The sequence below is a fragment of the Adelges cooleyi genome, unplaced genomic scaffold (genome assembly GCF_023614345.1).
Source record: "Adelges cooleyi isolate 19-005CV unplaced genomic scaffold, UGA_ACOO_1.1 ACOO_flye_CR_arks_rails_tigmint_CR_PRNA_574, whole genome shotgun sequence".
Taxonomy (NCBI): Eukaryota; Metazoa; Arthropoda; class Insecta; order Hemiptera; family Adelgidae; genus Adelges; species Adelges cooleyi.
In genome coordinates, this window is record NW_026096268.1 from 11,493,473 (window position 1) to 11,520,854 (window position 27,382).

A 27,382-nucleotide genomic window follows, 5' to 3' on the forward strand; every position below is an offset into this window, starting at 1 on the left:
CCATGTAATATAGCTGTTATAACTGCAGCGTCAGTGTTTACAAGGTCGTGCGGAAAGTGTGTTTTGGTCGTTAATTTCAGTTTCTTCAATGAAAATACTTGGCGAAATAAGGTCAGCGTTGGACATAATAATTTAAATGATACACTAAAAAAACATTAAGTTTGTTGTTTCACGTCATAACTGCTAAAAAAAAAAATGAAAACCAACTGATAATTCAGTAGAAATTTAATTTTATCGTGTGAAGTGAATTACATTATTTTTTTTTTTTTAACTTTGACAAAAGTATTATAAATTATGATTTTGTTTAATTAAAGCCAAAGGCGGCGGCATACTGGTACGTACAGTTTGCTGGTGTATTAAAAATAATGAAATAAAACTACCATTACAACAAACAAAATATAGGTAAGCCAAACACCAAAAACGAGTATAGTAAATGGGGAAAACAGACCTTGTCGTGACGTGTGTACGCCACTAATTAAAGCGGAGGCGGTCGAGTCTTATTTGGACAATACAATCTTAGCGCCGCCTGCGCCCTTTCTTGACCCGGACGAACGCGGTAGTCGAGGAAAACCAAAAAAAATTGTACATGTTGTTTACAAGTCGTAAAAGTACCCTCGAGCCGAGAGATCTCGACCAGGAGGACAAGACACGAGTGGTGTAATTAACAAAATCATTAGGCCCGTATTAACTTGACCTAGGGCTGAGTCATCCTGCGTGGCCATCTACACTGAAACCCGATGGCTATACGGATCAATTATCTATACCTATTATGTGTGTTTAGTTGTGGCTGTGGCGTTGTTCTAAACACCAATAATCTATATTTGTGTACTCGTTATATCATAATGTAATTAATCGGAACTGCGCAGTAGTACAGTATCTATGTTGTTTTTCCCCCATATCGTATCGTCTTAGGCTAGGTACCCGTAGAATAAGAAACGTACGGTTCTCGGACTTCCGGCTACCGCTTCCTTGTAATATATATATATATATATATATATATATATACATATATATAATATATATACATATATATATATATATACCGACAAACTGGTTTTTCTGACCGGAATAGCTAGCGCTGCACCACGTGTACTGCTCGTCTAAGTACCTACGTCATAGTATTATGTATAAATTATAATATTACAGTCGATTAAATGGCTGTGCAAAAAACCAAATGTGCATTGGGAATTCCCCAGAAGCTCTCGCGTTCTTGGAAAAACCCCGACGGTTTTTACAGTAATTTACACGGATATAAAAAATAAAAACGCTTCCATCACTGGACCGTAAACGATGTGTTCCTACTAAAGTGTTTTGTTTTTTTGAAATTTAAATATCTATTAAATTTGTTATTTAGGTATATAAAGTATAAGTACCTACCCCAGTTTTTGGATTTTCTGAATTTTGATTTCAGCCTGGTGATATACTTACATATATATATATATATATTTATTTATTATAATAAAAAAAAAATGAATCTGAAAAAGAACTTAGTTTACTTAGTTTTTTTGAAACCGTACTTCTTTAAACGATAGCAACGTTAATATATAGTATAGTATTGTCTTAATTTTATGTCGTGGCCAAAGGTTTTTTTAATATATATATATTTAATTTTAAATAATTAATATAAATATTATTAATATAATACTTATTGTATATTAGATGCACGGTACTCGGTATTTGTACCAAATTTTGACATTGTAAAAATATTTAATTCAAGTTTATACTAGTTGAAAGTTGCTTTACGTGTGCCCTTTTAACAAAAATCAGGAAAATGATGTATAAATAATTACAAATATTTTAATTTTCGGTATGTCTTTAAATTAAAAAAGTATATTGATGTATCATCATCTTCGAAATAATCTGCAACGATACTTTTGTTTTGTGGAAGTTGGATTGGAGTTCGAGTTGAGTTGGCCAAGTGGAATGTGTTTACCACTAAACCGTTGATGCAAGACATTGCTTTACAAACACCTTTGGCGGCTGTGTCATACATGCAATATGAGCCTATACCAAAGCTAGTCTGCTGCTGTTTTGGTTACTTACACCACCATGACTGAAAATCCAAAGTCTTGTTCTCATCTACCTCTATCACTAAAAACTTTCGATGTACACTACTTTTGATGATTAGTTCCGTGAGATCAATCGAAATAACCACTAGGTAAGAATGATAAAAATAAATAGTATGTAAATGAATGAATATTTTTGTTAAAAGGGCACTCGTGCTACACTATTGTGTCCTTTTAACAAAAATTAAAAATGTTATATCTCTGCTATAATTATTCGCACGTGTGCCGTTTTTAACACACATGATGGTCCATATGGACACAAAGAACAGAAAACCAAAATAAAACGATTTTAACCAAAAATTTAACACATGCCCTTTTCACAAAAAGCGATTCATTTATAAAAAAAACTCGATTTGGCTCCCACATACCTCAATCCAATTAACGAAAATAATATATATGCAAATATATTATGAATGTACTATATAATTATAATAATAGTCTATATGTAGGTTTCACTACAAAAATATAACATTTTTTTTTTTAATCAATAGTCTATTGATCGCCTGTAACTCAACAAATATATATATACAGTTATTTTGCAATTTGCTTATTTAACCTGTGGATGCACACTGTACCGTATATAAAATATTATTGAAAAATAAATTGGAGAAATTTGTTAGAATTTTCTTTTCTGATTTATGCGCTAGTAGTGGGAGAATTAAATTTATTATTTTAATACATATATTCGCGTAGGGTCAGAATGATACAATTTACTAGGTTTTGTAATATCATTAATTAATATTACCTATGAGAACCATCGACATTTGATAATTACTCATTGAAAAAAATATCTGTACATTTGTCAGAAATATTTTCTATATTACCTACCGTTTGACCTACACTTTTATTTTAATTTCCATGTAATTTTTTCATGCCTAGATTCTAGTTCTAATATCTTATTATTACTTATACATTCATTTATTAGTATATTATCTTATTAAGTAATTATAACATATTGCTTAGCCGCTTAAGCCTAATTATTTTCCTAATTTATTTATTCAAAATTGCGTTGCTTTACTCACTGGCCCTAATAAACAATATTGATTTTGAAAATGAATTTTATTTTGTAAACTTTATAATATGGCAATTACTTTATTAAAAAAAAAAATGAAATAATCCGTATATTAGGTACACGCATTTTCATAGTTGTCAAGTTAGCTTTTTTGATTTGTCATCTTGGCTTGAGGCTGTAATAGATTGGGTAGCACATTTAAGTTTGTTTACAAGAAAGTGTGTAAACGAGCACAGAGGCGAGTTTGAAGCGAATGATTGCTTTTTGTTTTTTTTTTTCAAACAACAAAACAGTCTTTATTATTTCTATAACTGAACTATTTACCGCCTACTGTTTATGTATTATAATATAATATAATGTCACGCGTGCAATATAGTAGTAACCCTCGCAATAGTTTGATCGATAAGTTCGTGCAATATTGCTTTCTTCCGGTTGTCAGTGTGTTCACAATGAGCGAGGAGGTCGGCAACGTTGAAGTAAACCGAACAATCTTCTGTCTGGATAAATCATCAAACTTACCTGTGCAGATCGAACACAATCCAAGTACGTTTACTTACTTAGATTTACTTAAATGTTGTAGACCAAACATACTGTCAGTAGATGCGCTTCATAGATTCGGTTTGTATACTTTTTAGACTCCCATTGTTCGAGTACCGTCAAACGACATCCGGCCAATGTTTTCTACACGACCACTTACCACGATTATGGACACTACGAACCTCCGGCCGACAGCGACCTAAGAAAACGTTTCTTCGGCAAGCCTCAGCGGTTCGGCCAAGAGCAGTTCATCAGAGGAATGTACAGGAATCGCAGTTTGAATATGTGATTGAAAAAAAAAAATGAACCAATTCGTTGTGTCTAACTAATAATATGCACGCTATATTGTATTTTCGAGGCATAGTATATAATATAATAATATAATATATTCATTAGTCGGAATGTAGTTGAAAATTCAATATCCAACCCGACCCGACGTTGTGTATGTTTGTGGTGTACCGAATAAACACAGCTCCCGTTTTGCTTACATGATACGCCGGAGTGTCCTGGCAAACAATAAGTGTACAGAGTTTTTACACAGAAATTAGAACATAATAATTATTGTTATTATTGTTCATTATCGGCATGTGCATTTATATTATTATACTCACCCCGCCGCAGTATTTAGCCACAAACGACTCTTTGCCGGTGTTTTGGTCGACGTCGTACATGTCCACGAAGTTGGTGTCGCACATTGATTTCGGTCCAAGATCAAAAACTTAAGGGAAAAAAAACCACCCCAAGACGTTGTGTTTATATGTATTTTACCAGCTATCGGTACGGTCCAGTTGCAGTTGAGCCGCTTATATTATTAGAACAAGGGTCAAATTTCAAACTTCCAGGAGACACAAAAAACTATTTTTCTATGTACATTTTTTTTAACAATACTTTAAACTTTGAGCATATCACTACACTCGAAAGTAGTCATTAGAATATATTTTACTTTGCAAGACTTTTTTTAATCACAGCTGTACTCTGGTTTATAAAGTAACACTGTTACTCCTATTGCTGTACGTTCCGGGTACGCATACTGGGCTAATATTCTACAACCCTTGTGTGTGTGTGCCCTTGTTCTAATAAGTTTCTGAATATTATTCACTTACCTCTAAACGCTATTCCTATTGGCTGTGGCGCAGGTACAGCTATATCCCATCGGCAAGTGGTGCCGTTTCTGTATAATTTCGGATACATTGGGCTCGTAACTGTACCCTTTGTGTTGAACAGTCTACCGCCACATCCTTTGCCTATACACAAATATAATTGGAAAATATCATCAATGGGCGTTATAATAATATCTGTTTTAATGTTAACTTCTCAGTTGACGTGAGCTGTAACCGATTTATTTCCCAATAGTTAGATATTCATAATAAGGAACCGGAAATTCACGCATTGTTACACGTTTCGAGGTTTGTTTCAAATGTGTGCATATTTTTCCATATTTGCAGCATATTTTACAATTACAAACACAGGCGAACATACATTATTAATATTTGTAGCGCATAAATGCATGCAGATTTCGGTTATTTTTAGAGCATAAACTTCCGGGCCCTGTTCATAAACATTTGTCAGTTTCAAATACCTTGATCTGTTGACGTGTAACTAAAGTCCATCGTTCCACTGTCTGCACGCGAGACCTTATAATGCATTGTTAGAGTCGACGCCGAAGAAAATATGGGCACAGGTGTGTACACTTGTGAAGAATCCGTGAGTTTTGCCAACAAAGGTGCCGACGTGGACGAGCCATCGTAAACCTATAACCATATGAGTTTACTGTAAAACACAAGTTGCAAAGATTGAGTATGAATGGATAATATATTACTTTAAGGAAATTCGAAGGGTCGTTTATGGCAAACGTAGTAAAGTATACAGAAATCGTCAAATTGGGTTGACCGACGTCTATGGTGAACACACAATCGTCGGAAACCGAAGATATTTTATTCATATCAAACATTACACGGCCCTGAGTGTTGTTGTAACTCGGTTGGCATCCTAAAACGACAAACAATTTAATTACTAATTACTAAACGGTATGATTATTATTTTGTCATGCGAATATGCGATGTAAAGATTCAATAATTGTATAATTGCTGTACAATTTTTTTTATGAAAATAGATTAGTTAAGAAATATAGTGATCATATTATGATATCTTACTGGTTTTGGAATATTCCAACCGGAATCTCCTGGACGATTCTCGTTCATCGGTGAATAGTTTCAAAGTCAAAGGCTTCCCCCAAAGTCTAACGTGGAAGTCGAATTGATGATCTACATGACATAACCGCAACGTAAACGGCGTCATCTAAACCAAACAATTTATTTCAGTCTAGAACATACTTCAGTGTGAGTTCAATACAATGATTATAAATATATACACTCTTTGTGAAGGCCATAATATATTTATTTGTTTAAATACAAGACTATTCAAATAAAATATCATTTGCTCGAAAAGAAGCAAATAATACAGCAAATAATTATTATTGGACTAGTAATTAGAATTGATAATTCTTAATAAAAATCAAATATAAACTCTGGCGTTTAACTACAATATAAGTAGGTACAAAAATTCATTGAAAATATAATAAATAGTTACTTCGGTTGAATATTGAAGTTCTAAATAGTCTGTTTGGCAATCTTTGGTTTGTTGCAACGCGATTTCCGTGAAGTGCAATGACAATATTGGATAGATTTCGTCCACGCCTATTGTCCAAACGCATCTCAAGTTGTTATCACAAGACATTGGGTAGCCGGGAGAAGCCAACACTTGTGTCTTGTTCGAAGCTATTAACGCACGTGGACCGCATACAGCTGGAGGGTAAAAAAGCCACGGTGTGATTAAATGCCAAAATAAAAAAAACAATAATATTTAATAATTACATGTCACCGGTTTAATCTTCAACTCAAAGTCGACGCCAACGTCGTCGCTAAAAACTTGCATTCGTATATAAGCCTCACTGCCAGCCGAGATCAGCGGACCAACGTCGGCTTCTCCAGCGCAATACTTATGAATACTTGCACTTGCCCGACCCGGACCGTCTAAGAACTATATTTATGTAGGTGTGGGAAAAAATGAAAAAACAATAGACGGCGTTATCGTTGCAACGTTAAAGTATACAATAAGTTAATTATACCTGTATAGAACTACAGCCGCAGCTTGTAGAATTTGTGGAACATTTCGGGGTCTCTGTGTACTTGACCATCTGTATCTGCACCGCGTACGATGAATTGACTATAACCAGCCAGCCGCAATCCAACGAAGTCCTTTTCAACCTTTTGGGCGATTCCAGTGTGTACCCAGATTGATAATTCGTTTGGTCCAACTTTATTGTACCACCGCATCCACTAGCTTCGCCTACAACATGTTAACACGATGATACCATTAGGCTGGATAAAAATTGAGATAAAAAATGATGGATGTGTACCGACCATAAGTGAATACAATTTCGCCGGAAAACCCAAGGTTGTACGCCGAACCATCGTTAACAGCTTCAACGACCATCGAGTTGGCCGTGGACCGAACTACGGGTAACATGTCGTTCAAATCTCCGCAAAATTCGCCTAAGGTCTTATTGGAATTTATTTTGGGACTGTCATAAACTGTGACCAAGTCCGAGTCGCAGCCTTCTCCTTCGTTCGACATGCCCACTTGGAATTTATTGAAACTGAAAACAGTACCAGTACATAAAATATAATAATACAAAGTACTTAACGCCACGCTTGACCGTACAATAATTCGATTATCTGTTCCGGCGGAGCTTGAATTGTCCACGTACAGTTAACCATATAAGCATAGCTTGCTAAATTATTGTTCTTGTTTACAAATGTTATCAATCCAGGTTCAGTCATTTCGCCTCCACATCCTACACATCAAACGGGGTATATATTAAAAAAAGTCCGGCACAATGTTTGAATTGTATTAGTATATTTTTTGTAATTACCAAAAAAAAAAAATTTCCTATTAAAAATATTAACATTTAACTGATTACATACAATGGCAATATTTCTGCTTCGTTTTTAAGTTATACAATTATATATATATATATATATATATATATATGCATTATTAAAACCATGCATTTGTCTTACCTTCTGTGTCGTATTCAATTTCGAATCCTGAATAAGTACCCGAACTATCCGTCTTGAACAATAGCATTACATGACTATTCAGAGTTAGCACATTTGGCGAATTTTTCCCGCAATATGTCCCGATCAAATGCAATGACTTCGCATTGATATTTTCATGCGGTTTATCATAAATCGTTAAATTGTCATAACGACAATTGGCATCTTAAAAATAAATTCGATGACACTAATACAATATTATGTGGTCTACAAGACGGAAAAGTAAAAAATATTGTAGCTGTAAAGTATATTAGGGTGGTCGTTATCATACTTAAAAGTAAACTGTTCGGTTAACTAATTCTTGATTATTTATTGACCCTTTATTTGTTATTTAAGAAGTTATCATAAACTAATTTACCCAGTTTGTTCTCAAGTCACTACTATGATCTAAATACTTAATAAATCACGTTTTGTTATAAAAACATCTAGGTATGCGTTTAAGACACAGCTTTATATATTTTTGTATCTTATTGCTAGTGCGGTATATCAAACTCTTGGTGTTGTTCACAAACCTTCAATGTTGAACGATTTGAAAACCAAACGAATGTTCTTTTTTGGAGCGATTATGGTATAGTTACACGTTAAACCGTGACGATACAATTTTGGAAAGTTCGGGGAAACGATTTTTCCTGTACTCTCAGTGAATACACCTCCGCAAAAACTCTTCCATGTAGCCTAAGCAATAATAATAACGATTTGGTATGACTGAACAAATTAACATATTTTGCGCTCGTTGTTTATAGCTATTACTTTAAATCCTTCTGCTGTTATTTCGCTATCCGAACGGAAACGAACTTTGATTTTGGTCCCCGTAGAGTTTATCGTCGGCGGTACTTGTCTGCCACATAACCGATTTCCAAGAGGTACCCAGTCTCCATCTACGAGGTCGTAAACCTAAACGTATTATGACATTCATAATTATACAATTTTTAGAAATGTGTGATAAATACATTAATAAAAAAGAGTAAAGAGTATCCACACTTCATGCAGATACATCAATAAATGGATATCTCCTGCAATCTAGTATTGCTGATATCTTATCTCTAATCTACTATCTCTATTAAGTCACCTCTATAATCCCTCCATAATGCCTCCCTCCATATGAGGAGACTCTTAAAAAACCCAACCTCAAGATGACACTCTAAACCAACCGGTTAGGTTTCCTAAACAAATTTGGCGGCCAAACAGTGCATGTAACTCAATTTAATCTAACTCAACATAATCTCTAAACGACCCCTTTAAGGGCCACTCTCCAAAGAAACTCTATGTTGATACCAAATATCTTAATCTGTTTGCTTAACAATAATATTTAACTACTGTTACTCATATTTACTACACATTTTATTACATGTTATCGCATTATCATTACTATAAATATTGCATGTAACGACAAACCATACGAATAAATAAAAATATAATTCCTTCATAATCCTCCTCCGTGACACATAACACTGACTCGCAGCCACCATAAGACATATATTCATGTCAAAAAATTATAAAATATTTTATATTAATGATGATGTCCAGTGCAAACGTCGGGGACCAACCTGTACGAAATCTTTGGTGCAGTTTTTGCTCTGCTCCACGTTGAACCTGTCGACGAATGTCAAACTGATTCTGTTGCCCGGTTCCACGTTTATTGTCCATTCGCATTCGTCGTTGTCGGGATAGGAGCCCGGGAAATTTGTGCTGGTTATTTCTCCTTTTTCCAGTAAATACGACTGGCCGCAACCGCTTTGCACTTTCGGTTCGATCGTTACGTTGAACCCTTTTTTCGAAATTTGATCGCCGGACGCAAACACCACCCAGATATTATTCGAGAACGTCTCCAGGTTAGCAGGCAACACATTACCGCAGAATTTGCCCAACAACGGAGCTTCGGGGTCAGGCCCGTTGTGGAACGCTAAGAAATTCGATTCGCACGAGGATGCCAAATCAAAATCGGTGAAACGAATCTAAACACAATAAAACAATATTATCAACACATATTTTTCAAAGGCACTTCTAGTGTGTAATATAAAATCTATAGCATAGATAACTGCTCCTTCTGAGGTCTCCAATGCATATACAATATACAAACTTAGTTAGACTTTATAGTCTATATATATATATGTATACTTACGTTTACGTTTTGGCCTTCAGGAAGTTTTACCGACCAAGCACAATTCGTGTTGGGTGCAAAGTTTTGCGGGTAATTCGGACTTGTTATGGTCAATTTTTGTCCTTCAAACATTCCACCACATTTACTTACGGTGTAGTTGAGAGTGGCTGTATAGTTGATGTATTTTGTGTTGCCTTTAACCTGTGTACACATTTTAATGTAAACGTTTTAAAATTAATTATCACGGCGTGGGTTGTAACAATAGCCGGGCTCTTACTATGACATGAGTTGATGCTAACGGACTTCGAATAATGAACTTGTCGTTGGAATTAGCGCTTGGCTTGTAGTCTTTTAGATATATTAAGTTGCCTGAGTGGGAAACGGGCCGAAACGAACATATTATACATCCACGTTGAAAATTGTAATTGTGTTAAATTGTATAATTACCGTCACTGGCTTCCAAAGTGTTGGTGTAATCAAACGACATGACGTTGTCGGTAACTTTGAAATTCGCATTTATCACTACTGTACCGTTTTTGTTTACAAAGTCCCATGCGCAATAAAATCTTGTCAGGTTCGAAGGAGGCAGTTGTAATTGTCCACCAGCACTAGTGTCTATAGATCCTCCACATACTGAAAAAAAAAACAACTGTCATAGTCTAGAACTTAACCAGTGGACAAACTTAGCCTTTAAATAGCTTACTTGAAGGTTTTTCCGACGTGAACTTCAGTCGAAAACCAATTTGGCTACCATACGAAAATCTGTACACGACAACCATCACGTTGGAAGTGGATTCGTAGACATAGTTAAACGTCTTGAGGCTATACGTATAGTCGATACAAGTTTCGCTGTACATTGACGCTTCGTAGCTCATAAACTGAAATATTTCAATTTATACCACAATTTATTATTTTATTACACTGTCGAATATTTTGTAGTAAATGAAGTAAAATATAAAACGGTAATTACGAAAAGCTTTTCTTTGTAATTTCCCCACAGTTTCAAGGTATCGCAGCGTTCGGCGATCGATCGTCCGTGCAGAAGTTCCACCGTAATCCGACGGCCTTGTGGCACAATTATTCTGTACACACAGGCTATTCGATTCGAATGCAAGCTATCAAAACGAGGTCCTTCTATCTCGCCACTTTCCATCTCATAGTCTTTCGCACAATCTGTCAAACCGCATAATATTTAAACAGAGTAGTCAATACGAATTTATTGATTTCACCCGATCCGAGTTCATCAAACATATGTGTACATACCGTTGTACTCGGTTTCATAAGACAACAAGAACTTGGCGTTGTTGCTCTTTGATGTGAACGGTCCACTCTTGGGAACCGATTTGAATTTGATCACTAATTCCTGACCGGACGATCTGATTGGCGAAGCCGGGCTGTTGGATCCGAAAACCTTGGTTATCATCGTTCCTATAAACGATTTTTATTCGTACGTTTAATTTAAAGAAAACAGTGTACTTTTGTATAGTCTTAGAATAGTGTAGTGTTGTACTTGTGCCGTTAAACTGGTCCACGTCAAATATGGTCAACGTGTCGTCAACCGTTTCGTTGTCTGCTACCGCGTGGATCACCCCGTGATCTGGTATTAGCCTTTTCAAAGACAATGTGACGAAACTCAGCACAATCCTATAGTGGTTGTTGACTATAATTCGGTACTCACAGTCCATGTTGGAATCGTACGAGCCCGGATAATGGGGCGAAGCGATGACACCTTTGGCACCGCGACGAGTGCCACCACACCTGGCTTATGATTAGAAAACCAATATATATTATTTTAAAAAGCAAGCAACCGGCTTTATAATAACATTGTACTTTACTGCCGAATCGCAATACCTATGGACAAATTTAATTTGAATCCGTTGCTCGGCACGTTCAAATCGGTGAAATACTTGATGTACAGATAATTTTGTGTGGTCTCGATATCAGGAATGCCCGTCGTTCGGCACAACCGATTGATCACTGGCGAAATGTGAGCACCCCCGTCTCTGAACTCGAGATATTCTTGTGGACACCTGAAGAAACAGTGTAAGCAATAGAGTAGAATAACAGACCCTTCATTGCTTGTGTTGCCAATCCAAATCGCAAGCTAATAAATCCTACAGACGTCTCGAAGATATATATATTTCAACTTACTTTTCGTCATATTTAATATCTATGTCTTCGACGGTGGCGGAAATCCGCTCTCCTGTAGGTGCTACTACGATCCAAGTGCATTCTGTGTGTGCCGGTGGTATGTTTGGGTACATAGGAGATGTAATTTGAGTGATATTACCGGCGTCCGTCAACGATATTTGGCTACCGCAATTCAATGAATGTTCTTGGTAGCTTATTGTAATGACCTAAAAGTAATAACATGCGTAAATTGTCAATTTCAATTAACCGTACCGAACCGTTCATTATAGTATACTACAATGCTAGCCTAGCTTCGCTTTTTTGTCAAATATAACTGTAATGCTTTTACACTATAAACACTTACATCGTGAATGTCTGCTTTTATTTGAACTTGTAATTTGTTGTCAGTTGTCAACGGTAGAGTTGCATCTGTTTCTTCGCAATACTTGCCTTTACCGAGAAGAGGAGAATCTTCGTAAATACCATTTTTCAACTGGACAAATTTCAAATAATTAAGTGAACCACAGACAAATGTACAAACTACAATGTAGCTGTCACTTATTTTGAAGTCGTTATAATTTTGCACGGTTTGTAACTCACCAAAACATAACTATTTGAACAAGTAGGAGTGCTAACTGTCGCTGTTTTAAAATGTGTGATTTTCAGAGCGATTTGTCTGCCAGGGCGCACAGTAATATTCCAAGTACAGGAGGATATCGCAGTTACATTAAGTGTACCTGATCTGTCCCTTAAATGACCACCACATTCTATAAAAAAATTATTCAAATTCTAAGTAAATATTGGCTAAACTGCAAACAGTTATAGGGCTCATCTATTGACCATATCAATTGAAATAAACACATTTTTTTGTTGTAATAAGATTTAAATAGTTCTTACTCATTTTTGCTTCTGCTTTAAACCCAGTACCGTTCGTTTTGCCTGATACGAATGATAAATTTACTATATTACTACCAATCAAAGTCGAATCTGATCCGGGAATTTTATTTTTGCATATTTTGTCCAAAAATTTCATGTTTCCATTATCTGGATCCACTAATAAAAACAGTTAGGTTTTTTACAACAATAAATACATATCTACAGCGCGTGGTGGTACATGTTCGAGGTTTGTACATATTCATGTCAAAAATAGAATGTGTAGTGAAAAATAACTAATAGTAAAGGCATAAATAACATACGCGTTTTAACAAGTATATAATCCCTGTAACAAGACAGGAAAGCTCTTGAACTCGCGGACAATTGAACGTTTATAAAATCAATTTCAATGTGATTTCTTGGTTCAGTGTGAATTGTCCAGGTTATATTCAGATTTGGCGCATACCCAATGGGATAACCGGGACTTGTAATTATCACACTGGAGTTGGTAGACTGTGATAAATAATAGTCTATCTCGGATGTGTTCGCTAAAAATAATTAATAATTTTAATAATCAACATTTTGAGCTAACAATCTGAATTGTATACTTACACGCGGTTTCGTAGTCAAACTCGGGAAACAAAAATTGGGCAGATGGTTTATCCAATTGAATCCATGATATCAAAAAATGTGTTACTGCGTAAGATCCACTGAGCGAGTCCGTGTAGAACTTGATGTACACAACGTTGTCGCTCGATAACATTGGCTCTGTAAAGTCCGAATATACTAGACCTGTACTCGACAACAAATTCACCGAATTTTCGTCGTAGCCATCGAAAATCTAAGTAGACAAACAAAACCAGTAGAATATCATACGGTGTAAATAACGACTGAGTTGTAATTACTTCTATGTAGTGATCCGTAGACGTAGATATCATTTCCTTAAACACTAATTGTATTCGTTTTCCATTGTCGACAGTTATTCTCCAAGAATAATGACCATTGCCTCTGAACATTTTTGGATATCCCGGATTGGCAATCATGCCAGACCGTCCTCCCAACTCGTTATTCGATGCTAAGTTACACGATGGATATTACTAGTTTTTCTTAAAATTGAATGAATCATTATTGTTTTTACCGTATTTAAAATTAGCCGTAAATCCTTTGGCAGAACCAACGTTGCTGGAACGGAATTTCACCCAAAGTGTTTCACCAGACATTACGGTGGACGGAATATTCGGTCCACAGTAGACGCCTAAAAGTGGACCCACGGAATTTCCTTCTCTGATTTCTACATAGTCAACGTTACAAAATTCATCAGACTCTAATTGAAAGTCAATAAAGTTTAACGTCATGCGATTTCCAGCAGACGACTTTAATATCCAAACACATTCCGCATCTCTCGGATACCCGTTTGGGTAATTGGGCGAAGAAATTGTTCCTCTGATCGTGTCGAATGTTCCACCACAAGCTATTTAATAACATAAACATTAAACGATATTGTATTATTTTCAACTTTTATTTTAAACATAATAGCTATCGGGCTACATTAGTAATAGCAATATTATGATCACGACCGGAGCTTTGATTGTCGAATCCTGAATTGACGGATCAAATAACACATCAAATTGATTGTGCATTCTTATAAAAAAAAACAAATTCATTATACTTGAAACACTGACCTATCGACCGTACAGAATAACTGGCAGTAAACGAATCAAATCCACCTGAGGTTTCATTAAACTCAATTCGCATGGCGGGTCCGTTACTTATGATAGGCGATGGGAATGGATTAGATTTGCAGATTTTTGTAATTTCAGGCGCGTCTGAATCACGGCCTTCCAAAACTCGAATAGTCGATGAAAACAACACATTAGAACAGTCCTCGGTGTGATTGCCAACTACATCTTCAGTATAATGGCCAACATCGATCTGAGTAAAAGTTAACGTGACCTTTGACTGAGGAATTCCCGATATAATTGTCCATACGCAGTTTGACGATTCCACGGAATTAAAAGACGGATGATTGGTGATAATCCCTGAATCATTTGTCACTAGTTTGGCGCCACATGCCTAAAATATTACAATTTGAAAATGTCAAACAATACATTGTGTTCACACAACAGCGATCAGGCTGGCGTACGATTAAGCCGTGTACATACTATTCTGTAGACAGCCTTAAATCCTTTAGCGCGTAATTCGCCTTTTCCGACTTTGAAAGATATTTCTAGCTTATTAGACGAAGATATAATCGTTGGCGGGATACTGTTTCCAGAATGGTTCAAAAGTAGTTGACCTTCAATGTCACCGTCGTACACAAGCACCCTGTCGTTTCCTAAAACCGGGTTACTACGGGTGCTAAAGTCGACAAACGTTAAATTGATTAAATGAGTTTCTGTCACTTCGATGTACCACACGCAAGAGCTATTAGAGTCATAGTTTTGAGGGTAGTTGGTTGTGTGAATAACACCCTGAGGCGCAGTAAATAGTCCTCCACATTCTAAAATCAAACCAAAAAAAATAAAATTAATGATAAAAATTTTTGTTTTAAACGAATACCGAGATTCGATTAATGTACAGTTGGTAAAATATCTGGAAATTAAATTTGATTCTTAAAAAAAAATTGCATCCTCCTACATTTTCACCTACTTTGCTCGATTTCAAAAAAATAATTGTAATCAATTTATTTATAAAAAATAAACAGTTCCACCTACTTGATTCGACATTTTTGTATGAAGCTTTAAACCCTTTCCTCTGTATACCGTTGTCCGAGACAAACTTTACAAACGCTGTATTTCCACCGGTAGTCACAATTACCGAATTGGACTCTTTGTGACATATTCTAGTTAATTCGGGGCCAGAATCATCTTCCCCGCTATAAATCTGAAAAATGTAAAAAAAACATGCATCGTTCCAAGAGTCGTTCAAATGACAAATTTTTTACTTACTGCTAAGAAATCAAAGTTGCAAGACAATGACGATTCGAACCAAAAATCTTCTACAGTTATTTCTATAGTATTTCCATAATCGACGACAATTTTCCATTCACACGATACACTACTAGGGTACACTCCCGGATAGCCAGGTGATGTGAATTCTCCATCCGGTTGATTAAGCACTCCCCCACATCCGTCAACTATCCACTCTAATCGAAAACTATCGTATCTATCCAAAAACGGCCATTTACTTCGGAAATTATAATTTACTCGCACAATATTCGTTGTAGATGATATTGTCAGAGGTGGATCGCTCGTACAATATTTCCAGAGCACTGTGTTCACTTCGTCTAGTTTGACTCCTTCGGATATCTTAGGATAACACAAAAATATATTATTACAATAAATATTACGCATTCCTACGTTGTGTATAAAAAAAACTTACGGTTAACTGAGATGTATTACAAGAAGTAGCTGGATCCATTTGACCAAAACGGTGGAACATGAGTGCTCGCATACGGCTGTTAGCCATTTTGAACGTAGTAAAAGTTATGTTCATTTTATTACCTTTGGGAGCCATAACGGTCCATGCACATTTATCCGTTAAAGTATTTTCATATTTAGCTATTTCTATTGCGCCCTGGTAGCCTTTTAACGTTACGTTACAATCTAAAAGAGAGAGTAATATATTTTATTTCAAGTAGGTATTTTAATTGTTTAACTTTGCCATACACACCTGTAGCATATTTCAATGAAAACCCTCTGCCCTTCGATAAACCACTACTTCTGAATTTAATGTACATCTCATTCGAGGACGAATGAACGAACCAAGAATGGACGTCAGAGCAAAAAGTACCCAAAGACTTGCTAGCTGTACTTGCACCATCAAAAAACTGAAAAATAATCATTTTATTAAATTTATTAACACCTACTAGAATATAATGTAGGTTCACAGTCCAATCAACGTATAATATATTCGTGGGATGTTTATTATATTTATAGCATCTGCTTTCGTTTAAAAAAAAAAAATAAGAGCATATAGCCTAAGGTAGAATAAGGTGGACCACTTTGTTTTGCAGAAGTGCAGGAATTGAACCATATGCCCTATTGGACCAAGCTTGACGCCTTGTTCAAGTATGTTTACTGAATACTGTTCTTACTTCGAGGTAATCGTCTTTGCACAAAGATCCAGAAAAAGCGCCAGTTGTTAGTTCAAGATCGACTATAGTGAGTTTGATCTGACTTCCTTGTGTCACGGCTATCTTGTAAAAACATTCTAATGTCTCCTGGACAGGCAGCGGATAGTTTGGCGATACTATGTGTCCGATACCCGAGTTGAGTGTTCCGCCACAACCTTCAAACATACGTGCATACATGTATTCGATTATAAGTTTATTGTATCTCGAACAGACAGTAGGCGGCTAACCTTTTGCAGATGTATACCATTGCATCAAAAATCCTTTCCTAGCACGCGATCCATCAGAAACAAATCTAATGAACAGAGAATTGCCCATCGACGATATAGATGAAAGTATCTTGCTTCCGCAAAATTTCCCTATCAAAGGCGACGACGCGTATCCTCCGTTTCTGTTTTAAACATCATTCAAGAATAAGTCGATAACAATGATAACAATAATAATTTCAAATTGCACGGACCGAACTTCAACGTAATCAAAGCGGCAGTCCATACTTTCTTCTAGCATGAAAGATGTAAAATTCAATTCGATCTGGTTCGTCACCGGCACGGTTATCACCCAGCTACAATCTTTGGAGTTTGGATATTCGTCCGGATAGTTTGGAGATTTAATGAAACCTTCCGGAGTGAAAAAGTTTCCACCGCATGCTAGAGAACGTGAAATGCGTGTTAAAAACGAGAAAATTACTTTACTACCAACGCCGCCGAGTACCTTGTGATTTGGTGAGAGATATGTAACTCAACATAAACCCGTCATGGGATACCGATTGATCCGTTTTGAAAACAACCGTCACACGATTTCCCATTGAAGTCAACACAGGTGGCACTTTGGTTCCACAATATCTGTCGCAAAGCAGATTAAACATAATTTATACATCAATATCTCAGGGAAAAGTCCGCAGTCGCCACCAAGTCCCCACCTAGCAATTTTCGACGAATTACCCTCTATACTATTGTCGTACACTTCAACATAATCGTTGTTGCATGATTTATGATTTTCTAATGAAAACGAGAGCCACGTTATCTGTATTTGATTAGTTTCGTTTACCGACACGATCCATTTGCAAAATTGATTGTGGAGATATTTTTCCGGATGTTTGGGCGACTGTATGATGCCTGCAGACTCTTTCAGTATGCCGCCGCATGCTAGAATCCGGTTAGTGAAAACCACCAATAAGATGCAATACGATTATGGTGATATATTATTGTAAGTTTCTCCCAGGTATACGTACAGATGTCAATAGTAGTATAATTTGCACGAAACCCTTTATTGTTGTTAGAGCTGTCGGTGACGAACTTGAGTAACATAAAATTATGAGTCGAAATGAAGGGTAGTTTGGGTAATTTTTCTGTATAACCACATAATGTCGCCAATCTGGTGGAATTTTCCGTATCGCCGTCTCGTATCTGTTAGTGAAAAAAAAAAAAAAAAAAAAAATAATCGAGCGTCGTACAAAATTGGAAGAGAACAAGATTCTTGTTTATACCTCGAGTGAATCATATACACAGTTTGGATACGTCACGTCTTCAATGTCCATGTTTAGTACTGTAAGACGTATTGCTTTACCCACTGGCTGAGAAATGAGATATTTACAAACGCGATTATTCGGATACGGATTAGGGTAAAACGGAGATTCAATTATGCCAGTGCTTTCAGTATATGTGCCTCCGCATACTGAAAATGTTACAATAATAATTTTAATGTACATATATAGCCTATATGTAATCCGATAGCTGTTACAGTCCTTACTCGTTTCGTATTTAATGGTGAATCCTTCAGCAGCAGAAGAAACGTCGGTTTTAAACAATATGGTCACTTCGTTACTGCTACTAAAAATAGGAAGATCAGATTTGGTTGATCCGCAATAGCGGCTGATCAATGGTGATTTTATGGTCGGTCCATCGTGAATCTTTAAGACAAAATGGCAGTTGTTATTTGTTAAAAAAAACCAATTACAAACAGTTTCAAACACTAACTTCTAAATAATCGGACGTGCAGTTTTTCGACGATTCTATATCAAAACTCTTTAGAAACATTAATTTAAGCTTTTGTTTCAAAGGCATTCTAATGTGCCATTCGCAGTTCAAATTGTCCAAATACATTTTGCTATCACTCAAAACGTTCATCGGAGACGAAATAGTTCCCGAGGGGCTTGTGTGAACACCTCCGCATCCTGGTACACCTATTTACCGATAACGACCGACTGTAGTAGTGCCTTATATTTAATCACCATGTACCAACCTTCAATAGCACTGTATGTCATTTGGAATCCATAATCTTGGCCAGTTGAATCCGTATGGAAGTGCAAGTGAGCGTGTGAACTGGAAGTTAAGATCGGCGGAGGCACCGTGGTGTTGCACAGTTTATCAATAACAGGACTGTTCATAGAAATGCCGTCTCTAATCTGAAAATCATTTTTTTGTTGTATAATATATATTGTGATAAATATTTTAAAAAAAATTTCTTTGTACCTCCAAATAATCATAGCATTTACGTTGTTTTTCTAATCGGAAAGAAAAAAATTGAAATTGTATTCTCTTGTCGGGTGGACCGTTGAGTGTCCAATAGCAGTTTCGGTTTGGAGGGTATTTCCCGGGAGAACCGGGAGAACTGAGTGTACCGTGCGTTTCAAAATTGATTACACCGCCGCAGTCTGAAATACCAATGCAAACCCACTGAAATGCCTGAGAAATAATAAGATAATATGGTAATGAGTTAAATACTCGGTGGCGTCGTTGTATAGTTCAGCTGAAATCCTTTATAGTTCTTGGATTGATCACTACGAAAACGTATGGTCACAACATTCGAATCGGATATTATGCTGTTATTGGCCGGCAACGATTGTCCGCAAAACTTTCCCAATGATTTTCCATCGTCTTCGTCACCGCTGAGTATCTGTAACATTAGTAATAATTGTTCTCTGTACTTGTCATTGGTGTCGACAAACTATGTTGGCTAACTATGTATGTATGTACAAACCTCAACCGAATCGAAACGACAGTCAATCGATTTTTCGACATCGATCCACACGAAAGACATGTTCACCACTTGAGTGTCGTTCACGTCGATGGACCAAGCGCAGTTTAAATTGCTCTCATAGGTAGCAGTGTTGTTCGTCTCGGGATAACGGATTTCTCCCTTGGACTCCATAAGATAACCGCCACAACCTTAACGAGACAGAAGATGATTGCATTTCATTTAAACGTGACACATTTTAGACAAAGTGCTTTCGGTGCTTCTATTAGTACTACATACTGTCTAAACGATTTTCACACGAAGGCCCAAAGTATCCGGATTGACACACACAAACGGTAGTTCCCGGTTCGAATCCACTAATGCAAGTCCCAAAAACACAAGGAGTGTCTTCACACGAGTCGATCACCGGTGTTTCGCATACCTTTCCTAAAACCCAATAATTTGATCCATTGATCTAATAGAGTGAACAAACCATTTATAATATAGTCTATAACGCTATACCAGTGTAGCCTGGATTGCAGACACATGTGAAACTAGACGAGTTGGAAACGCAATTTCCGTGAGGACCACACGGATTCGATGCGCAAACATTCGAAACGGCTGTAGGAACACATCCGTTTTCGCCAACTCCAATTCCACTATAACCCAAACGACACGTGCATTGGATTGTCTGACCATAAGCTGAAAGTATTTTTTTTGTTTGTGTAAGGATCTTGTTAAGGCAATGTCTAAGGAAAAAAATAATAACGGATATTTTTTAACAATACATGTGCACAAAGCGTTGTAGTGGCAGCCTCCGTTGTTGATCGAACAAACCCCTCCAGTGACGTACACACAGTTGAACCCGTCGCCACTATATCCTGGTGGACATGGCTCGCAACGAAATGATCCCTAAACGTTTTCAAATCAAGTCATTACATCATTATACCGTACTTCTAATCCGAAATGTTTAGGTAATCTCCATAAAAAGCATAATAATACGTCACAGGTCTAATACACTCTGCACCATGAGAGAAGTAACCCGTTGCTCGACCGAAACGCGTTCGATTCCGCGCATAGCCACCGATAGGCCACACCCACGGTCGGCGGTGGCGGCGGCGCTGCATATATAGGGTGTATCATAACGTAAACTCGATACAGTATGTCCTAAGACTCACGTCTTACGTATTATAATAATAATATAATAATGTAATAATTCAACAGTAAAAGCAAGCGCGTGGTTCAAAGACGTAAGACGTGAGTCTTATGACTTGTGACACACTGTATCGAGTTTACGTTATGATACACCCTATATATGCAGCTCCGCCGCCACCGCCGACCGTGGGTGTGGCCTATCGGTGGCGATGCGCGGAATCGGACGCGTTTCGGTCGAGCAACGGGTTACTTCTCTCATGGCGCAGAGTATAGTTTCATTATTTTGTTTTTATTACTTAGAAAATAAAAATAAAAAAACGCTATAACGTATCACACCTTCCTAATAAAACAGATTTAATTTAAAAAAAAAAATGTTTTATTTATTTAAACTAAAATTACTTGTTATTTCAACTATTCATTGCTATAGGCGTTGTTATAATTTTAATAAAAAAATAGTTTAAGTTAAAACTGTAATGGATTACATAATAATACACTGTACGTTGTTGATTTAAAAAAAAAGAGTCTTTCTATAGGTTAATACAAATTATTGACATTTTTGTTTACCCTTGTATTGATGCATTGGACTTTAGGTAATAAACTACATCCGCCGTTATTCTGTAAACATTCATTGTTATCCGTGCACACAAATCCATCACCCTCATAACCTTAAATTACAATGATAATTGTATTAAATTCTATGTTAATTGTGTTTTACTATTATTAAAAATTATATCATAGCATATAAATGTGGATATCACGACATTTTTGTTTATTAAGTGTACCTACTAAATATTATAGTATTTAAAATGCAATAACATATTTAATACTTATAGTGCTTTTTATCGATGGTTTAAGATTGGTTTTTAACATTCATAGATTGTTCGCATCTAAGCGTTTTCTTGCAATCAATAAGTTATCATCTTGTTAAAATAGGATACTATTGTCATGTATCGTTTTTGTATATTTTATTCTTAAATAATTATAATATATAATGCCTTTAATATATTTAGCTTTGTCATCGGTTGGGTACATTTAAATTAAAATTATTTAGATAAATTTCAAACAAAAAAATGTCAAATTATTGTCTGATTTCTAGACCGTCGTATATATCATTATCATACCTACCTCTAGGACAATTTCCACATGTAAACGACCCCCTGGTGTTTTTACAGTCTACCGGTGGGTTTACTGAGCATGTATGTTTGTTTTCTTTGCATTCGTCCACGTCTTTGGTGCAAGCCGGATTATTTCCGTCGGTTGTCCATCCCTGGAAAAAGTGTTATACAGTTAGGGCCACTTTACACTGGAGGGGTGTTCACAATATTCACCCTTTAGCCGTTATTGCTTATCACTTTGGTGTGTTTTTTATGTTCATAAAATACTCACTTGATCGCATATGCAAGTGTAGCCTAGAGAAGAAATTTGGTTGATGCAGATGCCATTTCCGCACAGTTCTTTAGACGTTGCCATGTTACAGTCGTTTTTCCTTTTCGTACAGTGCAAACCGTACCAGTTGGGAGCACATTGACATTCGTAACTGCCCGGGGTGTTCTTACATTCTGCCCCGTTTTGGCACCCCAACTCTGTGTGCATAAAACGCACACATTCGTCGACATCTATCTCGCATAATCTCCCCTGTGCAATGTGACGATGAGTTAAATTTGTCGTACACATTAAAATAAAGCTAAAGTAAAAACACTGACCTGCCAGTTTTGCGGACAGTTACACTGAAATCCGTTGTATTGATCCAAGCAAGTGCCACCGTTTTGGCATGGATTGCTCAAACACTCGCTTACAGATAAAAGACTGACAAGATTGGAAACCTTTTTCTCCAAATTCGATAACTTCAAATAGACGGTAAATAACAATTATCCAACTAACTACGATTCAAACTTGAAACTATTATTTTGTAACAAAATTAAACTGACTTACTCTCATTCCAAATTTAACGGGATTTCCTACTTCTTTCTGTGTCAACAAACAGTACAACAAATTGTTGTAATTGAATCAAGTATAAAAAGCAACATAAACAGCAGCGGTACTCACTCCTTTGGCCGTGCCGGTAGTTGGAGTACTGTTAAAAAAGTGCATCTCCAGTGAAGTTAGCCGATTGGTTAGACTTCTTGGTCCTTCTAACAGGGCTGCTAGGTTTTTGAGAGATTCTGCAAATACTTGTAAATCATTAGCCCGGAACGACTCTACCGTATCCCAAGCTTCTCTAGCCTAATTAAAAAATAAACCATTATACACACGACCACCGTTAACATATCTTTAAGCAACTTATTTTGTAATACATACCAGTGATATTACATGATGTAAATTTTCGCCGTTCATGTTCACATAGCCTTGTCCTTTAGTAACCAAAGAAATGTTGTGGTTTGTAGCACTTTCGATAAACAAGTGGCCATTTTCTGAACGAAAGCGCGGCCTGGATTTTAAAAGATAAATTTGAGACATGTTGTAATATACTTACAGCTACATATGTATATACAACCAGAGTTGGGCATTATTTTGAAAATTTTATTTATATTTAAAAAAACATTTTATTTGAGTAAATAAAATGCCCAACTCTGAATACAACCATGTTCTGCAGAATATATTATATCTACTGTACTAATATATTATATCTACTATTATACTTACTGGTTACTATATAAGCCAGATGTTGTATTAGTTATTATTGAAAAAAGCAGTACGAGAAAATGTAGTCGAAATTTCATTTCGACCCGATTTTTTTTTGCACTTGAAACACTTATTATTTTAATTATAAGCTAGGGTTTTGTATAATAAGACATTATCAGGCAATTACAATTTGACACAATAATTTTAGATATTATACTAGAAAATAAAAGTGTTCCGTGAGCAACTGCGAAACGAACTGAAACTTATTTAGTTTATGGGAAAACGAGTTAAAATATTAAAGGAATCTTATCGCTACACAAATGTTAAACATATATTATTACAATGCGATAGTCAGTCGATAGAGAGCCGGTTTGTTTGTTGAATCCTCCCCCGATGATAAACATTGGCACGCGTCAGGCACTACCAGCATCTGCATTTTGTCACAACAACATAACTATGTAATATTATACAAAAATTGTCGATGCCATAAAAATATATTTAAATATTATTAAAACTCTATAATGAATTACAACTTATAATACGGTTAGGTTAGGTTAGCTTATAATACTTGTGATACGGCAATGCCATAATAATACAACGTTGTGTATTTAACTTTGCTCGGTTTTGTCTGTCAAGCTAAGAAACACCAGCTGACCAAAGGCGTATTTAGATTAGGGGCCGAGTGGGATGTAGGCTTTTCCGGAATTTCAAAAAGTATACATTATAGTGCCTAGTATGTCACTTATTGAATTTTGCCAACCAAAGGCTAGCCCTTCCCGAAATAAAACACTGACCATATTATAAGTCAACTGCCATACACGCTGCTACTACATAAATATATCTACCTAATAGAAATATTGTATTTTCAAGCAAGTGCGATATTACATCAATTGATATATAAAGGCTAACTACAAAGTTCCATACATAAATATCGTTTTCTTAAATATTATGTACAATATTTATGTTGTAAACGGAATTTTTCTTTTGCTAGTAGAGAACATTTGTATAATTGGCCAATACAAAGGCGATGTGGCGTCCTTTAATTCTTTAAAATACTCGTCCATATCGTTACATATTTTCCGCAAGTCTTCTTGGATCGTTTCTAAATTACACGTTTTCGGAATTTCGACCACTTGTCTTAGACTAGATTCTACTAATTCTGCTTCTAGTCCGTACATTTTCCCATAGTAATTGTACTGGCGTAACGTCGAGGTTAACATAGCGTCGAGTCTCTCTTTAGTCACATTCCGGTATGAACTCAAAAACGCAATAATATCTTTTACATGACAGAAGTGTTCGTGGGCGATATAACAGACCATCTCTTTGAACGTACTCAACGGCATTGCTAAAAAATTCGCACGGATCTCTATTAAAATTCTACAATTTTCCGAATCCGAATCGAAACAAGTATGCCATGCAAATATGATAAACCACATTTTTTTTACATAGTACAAATGACGGACTATCGAATAGTACACTACCAATAGTGCATTTTGTTTGATAGCGTCGGCGTATGTCAGTATTATGAAATAATTTTTACTCCAAGAATTTTTCACTGCGACGTAGCTTTGCTCGACAATACTGTCGTTGTAAAAAGGAAATAATCTTCTCTGCGGAATGATCTTTCTGTAGTCGTGGTGCTCGTCCCAAACGAACTCGTACATGTTCGATGAGTTTTCGTAGATAAACAGTTCGTTCACTTCGCTGTCTTTGGTTAGCTTCAGATAGTTGATAACAGATTTAATATAGCCGACACAATACGCCATACCTTCTTGGTTGTGATAATCCGTAGGGACATTTACGTGCTGCAAGTTGTTTCGTCTTTGGCACAGAACACAATAATCGTAGTTTAAGTAAATGAAGTGTACAATATTCAACTCGTTTATGTTAAGTCGATTGCCACTTATCGCATCTAACGAAATGGATACAAACCAAATGCATAAAGGCACTCGGGCTTTCACAAAAATCAGAACCGACAACATTCTGTGCACGTATTCTCGGTGTAGTTGCATTGTCGGTTCGTTTATCTGGTTTAGCAAAACCGCATGTTGTATGTAATAGAGCACATGAAGAAATACTAACGAATATGCACATCTTAGTTCTGAAATTTTTTTCCCGATCCTCGTATTATTGGGAAAATAAAAAGAAGGGTCGTGTTCTATGTTGTACAAAAATGTATTTATCTCGTTGTCTGAAAATATTACCGGATAATTTGCCAACGATGGAATTTTATTAGCCAAGACGATAAACTTCTTGTTCTGTTCTTCCTGCTAAAATGAGAAACGACAGCTTTGTTGAAAATTGTTGTATAATTTAACTAATTTTTATACTATATGACTTCTATAGTTTCATAAAAAAAAAATATTTCTTTCAATCTGGTTATTTATTTTAATAATAATGAGTCATGCATAGTAGATAAAACAAGTGTTTTTTTTTCTATCATATTTTCAAGGCTTAACTTTTTATTGTTAAAATCAGGATTTTCATGTTCTCATTACCAGTAGTAACCCTAAACAATTTTATTTTTTTAAATTAGTCAATTTGATTGTATAATATCGGTGTCACACTGCCTTGAAACATTAAGGTTGTGTGTATACATGTTCACACATTGTCAAAAGACAAAAGTTGTTAGTCTCACTTGAAATTTTCAAGAAGTAATGTAAATAGTCTGAGTAGGTGCTACATATTTTTAAATGCCTACTAGCTATAGGCATGATACCTTAGGTTAGTCCTAATACTTATATTATATTATTTAATCATCAACCAGCTATTACTTTTAATTAAAAATTGTTGTGCACATAAAAACAATTTACTTGTTTAAAATCACGTTCGCAATATGCCATCATTGTGAAGATGATGCCAACAATACATTTTGAATACATTATGTCGGTAATTCGTATTTAAGTAACAAATAACATTTAACTATAAATGAAGATTACACCTAACATTGTAAAGTGTGTTATCTTAAATACGGAAAACAATTATTTTTTATTAATATGTTAGTACTATGCAATAACATTTAACATAGAAACTATAACTAGATGATCATTTGTACTCAATTGTAATAATAATATGTACACCTGTGTATATGTGTATTTGTATTTTACCAAAATACAACATAATATAATATCTAAATATTGATATTATTTTTTGTTTAGCTAGTGCAAATTATTTTTTTAAAACTTATTAATATGCATACAGATGGATACTATTATACTAGACGGGTTGTAGAGCACAGACTACAAAATCAATAATGTTTTTTAAACCGTTGTATAATTTGTATGGACAAAAAATGCAAAAATAAACGCATTGCCTTAGTATTTTTAACTTGACAATGTTGTCTTGTCTTGAAAATATTGAAATGCAGTTTGTATAATATGTATACAGAAACAGCTGTAGCTGTACAGTCAAAAGCCAATAAAATATATCATTATGTCTTTCCCCTAGAAACTTTTTCTCGTTAACTTTAACACTGAATCGTTGGCATTACGATTCCATGGAAATTACATAAAGTAAAAATCAAGTCAATATCCGTGCCAGTGAGCTGAGTGGTGGTGTTAGAACTCACATGGCAATACATGAATCAATGGAGTACCAAACCCTCGAGATCGGTAGTTTTTCTATTGGAACAATTGAAATAACATTTCAATGGAAATGTTTTGTTTTTACGGTGATTAATAT

General features: G+C 35.7%; 3 protein-coding genes across 3 annotated transcripts; 1 reads left to right on the plus strand and 2 right to left on the minus strand.

Annotated features, from left to right (window-relative positions):
• The first annotated feature begins 3,527 nt into the window (after positions 1-3,527).
• Positions 3,528-3,943, plus strand: LOC126842700 (uncharacterized). Its single transcript, XM_050579795.1, has 2 exons — positions 3,528-3,621; positions 3,714-3,943. The coding sequence occupies exons 1-2, from the start codon at positions 3,528-3,530 to the stop codon at positions 3,902-3,904; spliced, it is 285 nt and encodes a 94-aa protein (XP_050435752.1). The 3' UTR covers positions 3,905-3,943.
• Positions 3,931-24,126, minus strand: LOC126842699 (cubilin). Its single transcript, XM_050579794.1, has 61 exons — positions 23,723-24,126; positions 23,378-23,507; positions 23,126-23,302; positions 23,012-23,047; positions 22,783-22,923; positions 22,466-22,714; positions 22,205-22,346; positions 21,644-21,744; positions 20,713-20,836; positions 20,447-20,626; positions 20,225-20,371; positions 19,949-20,136; positions 19,693-19,864; positions 19,441-19,622; positions 19,211-19,373; positions 18,946-19,151; positions 18,719-18,878; positions 18,456-18,643; positions 18,201-18,375; positions 17,889-18,114; positions 17,681-17,811; positions 17,430-17,616; positions 17,200-17,360; positions 16,934-17,127; positions 16,510-16,666; positions 16,219-16,442; positions 15,786-16,145; positions 15,552-15,720; positions 15,000-15,337; positions 14,520-14,910; positions 13,976-14,308; positions 13,743-13,912; positions 13,450-13,678; positions 13,161-13,385; positions 12,862-13,017; positions 12,565-12,731; positions 12,329-12,457; positions 11,986-12,191; positions 11,686-11,864; positions 11,345-11,596; positions 11,098-11,262; positions 10,805-11,007; positions 10,538-10,712; positions 10,282-10,467; positions 10,112-10,203; positions 9,856-10,035; positions 9,281-9,688; positions 8,484-8,627; positions 8,246-8,408; positions 7,698-7,898; positions 7,339-7,471; positions 7,038-7,273; positions 6,743-6,963; positions 6,489-6,654; positions 6,205-6,419; positions 5,769-5,913; positions 5,435-5,604; positions 5,195-5,366; positions 4,719-4,859; positions 4,227-4,333; positions 3,931-4,121 (listed from the first exon to the last, which is right to left on the minus strand). Exons 1-61 carry the CDS (start codon positions 23,797-23,799, stop codon positions 4,008-4,010), a joined length of 11,259 nt encoding a protein of 3,752 aa, XP_050435751.1. The 5' UTR covers positions 23,800-24,126; the 3' UTR covers positions 3,931-4,007.
• On the minus strand, positions 24,122-26,701 carry LOC126843193 (uncharacterized). Its single transcript, XM_050580560.1, has 3 exons — positions 26,476-26,701; positions 24,674-25,971; positions 24,122-24,131 (listed from the first exon to the last, which is right to left on the minus strand). The coding sequence occupies exons 2-3, from the start codon at positions 25,711-25,713 to the stop codon at positions 24,122-24,124; spliced, it is 1,050 nt and encodes a 349-aa protein (XP_050436517.1). The 5' UTR covers positions 25,714-25,971; positions 26,476-26,701.
• Between the last annotated feature and the right edge of the window lie 681 nt (positions 26,702-27,382).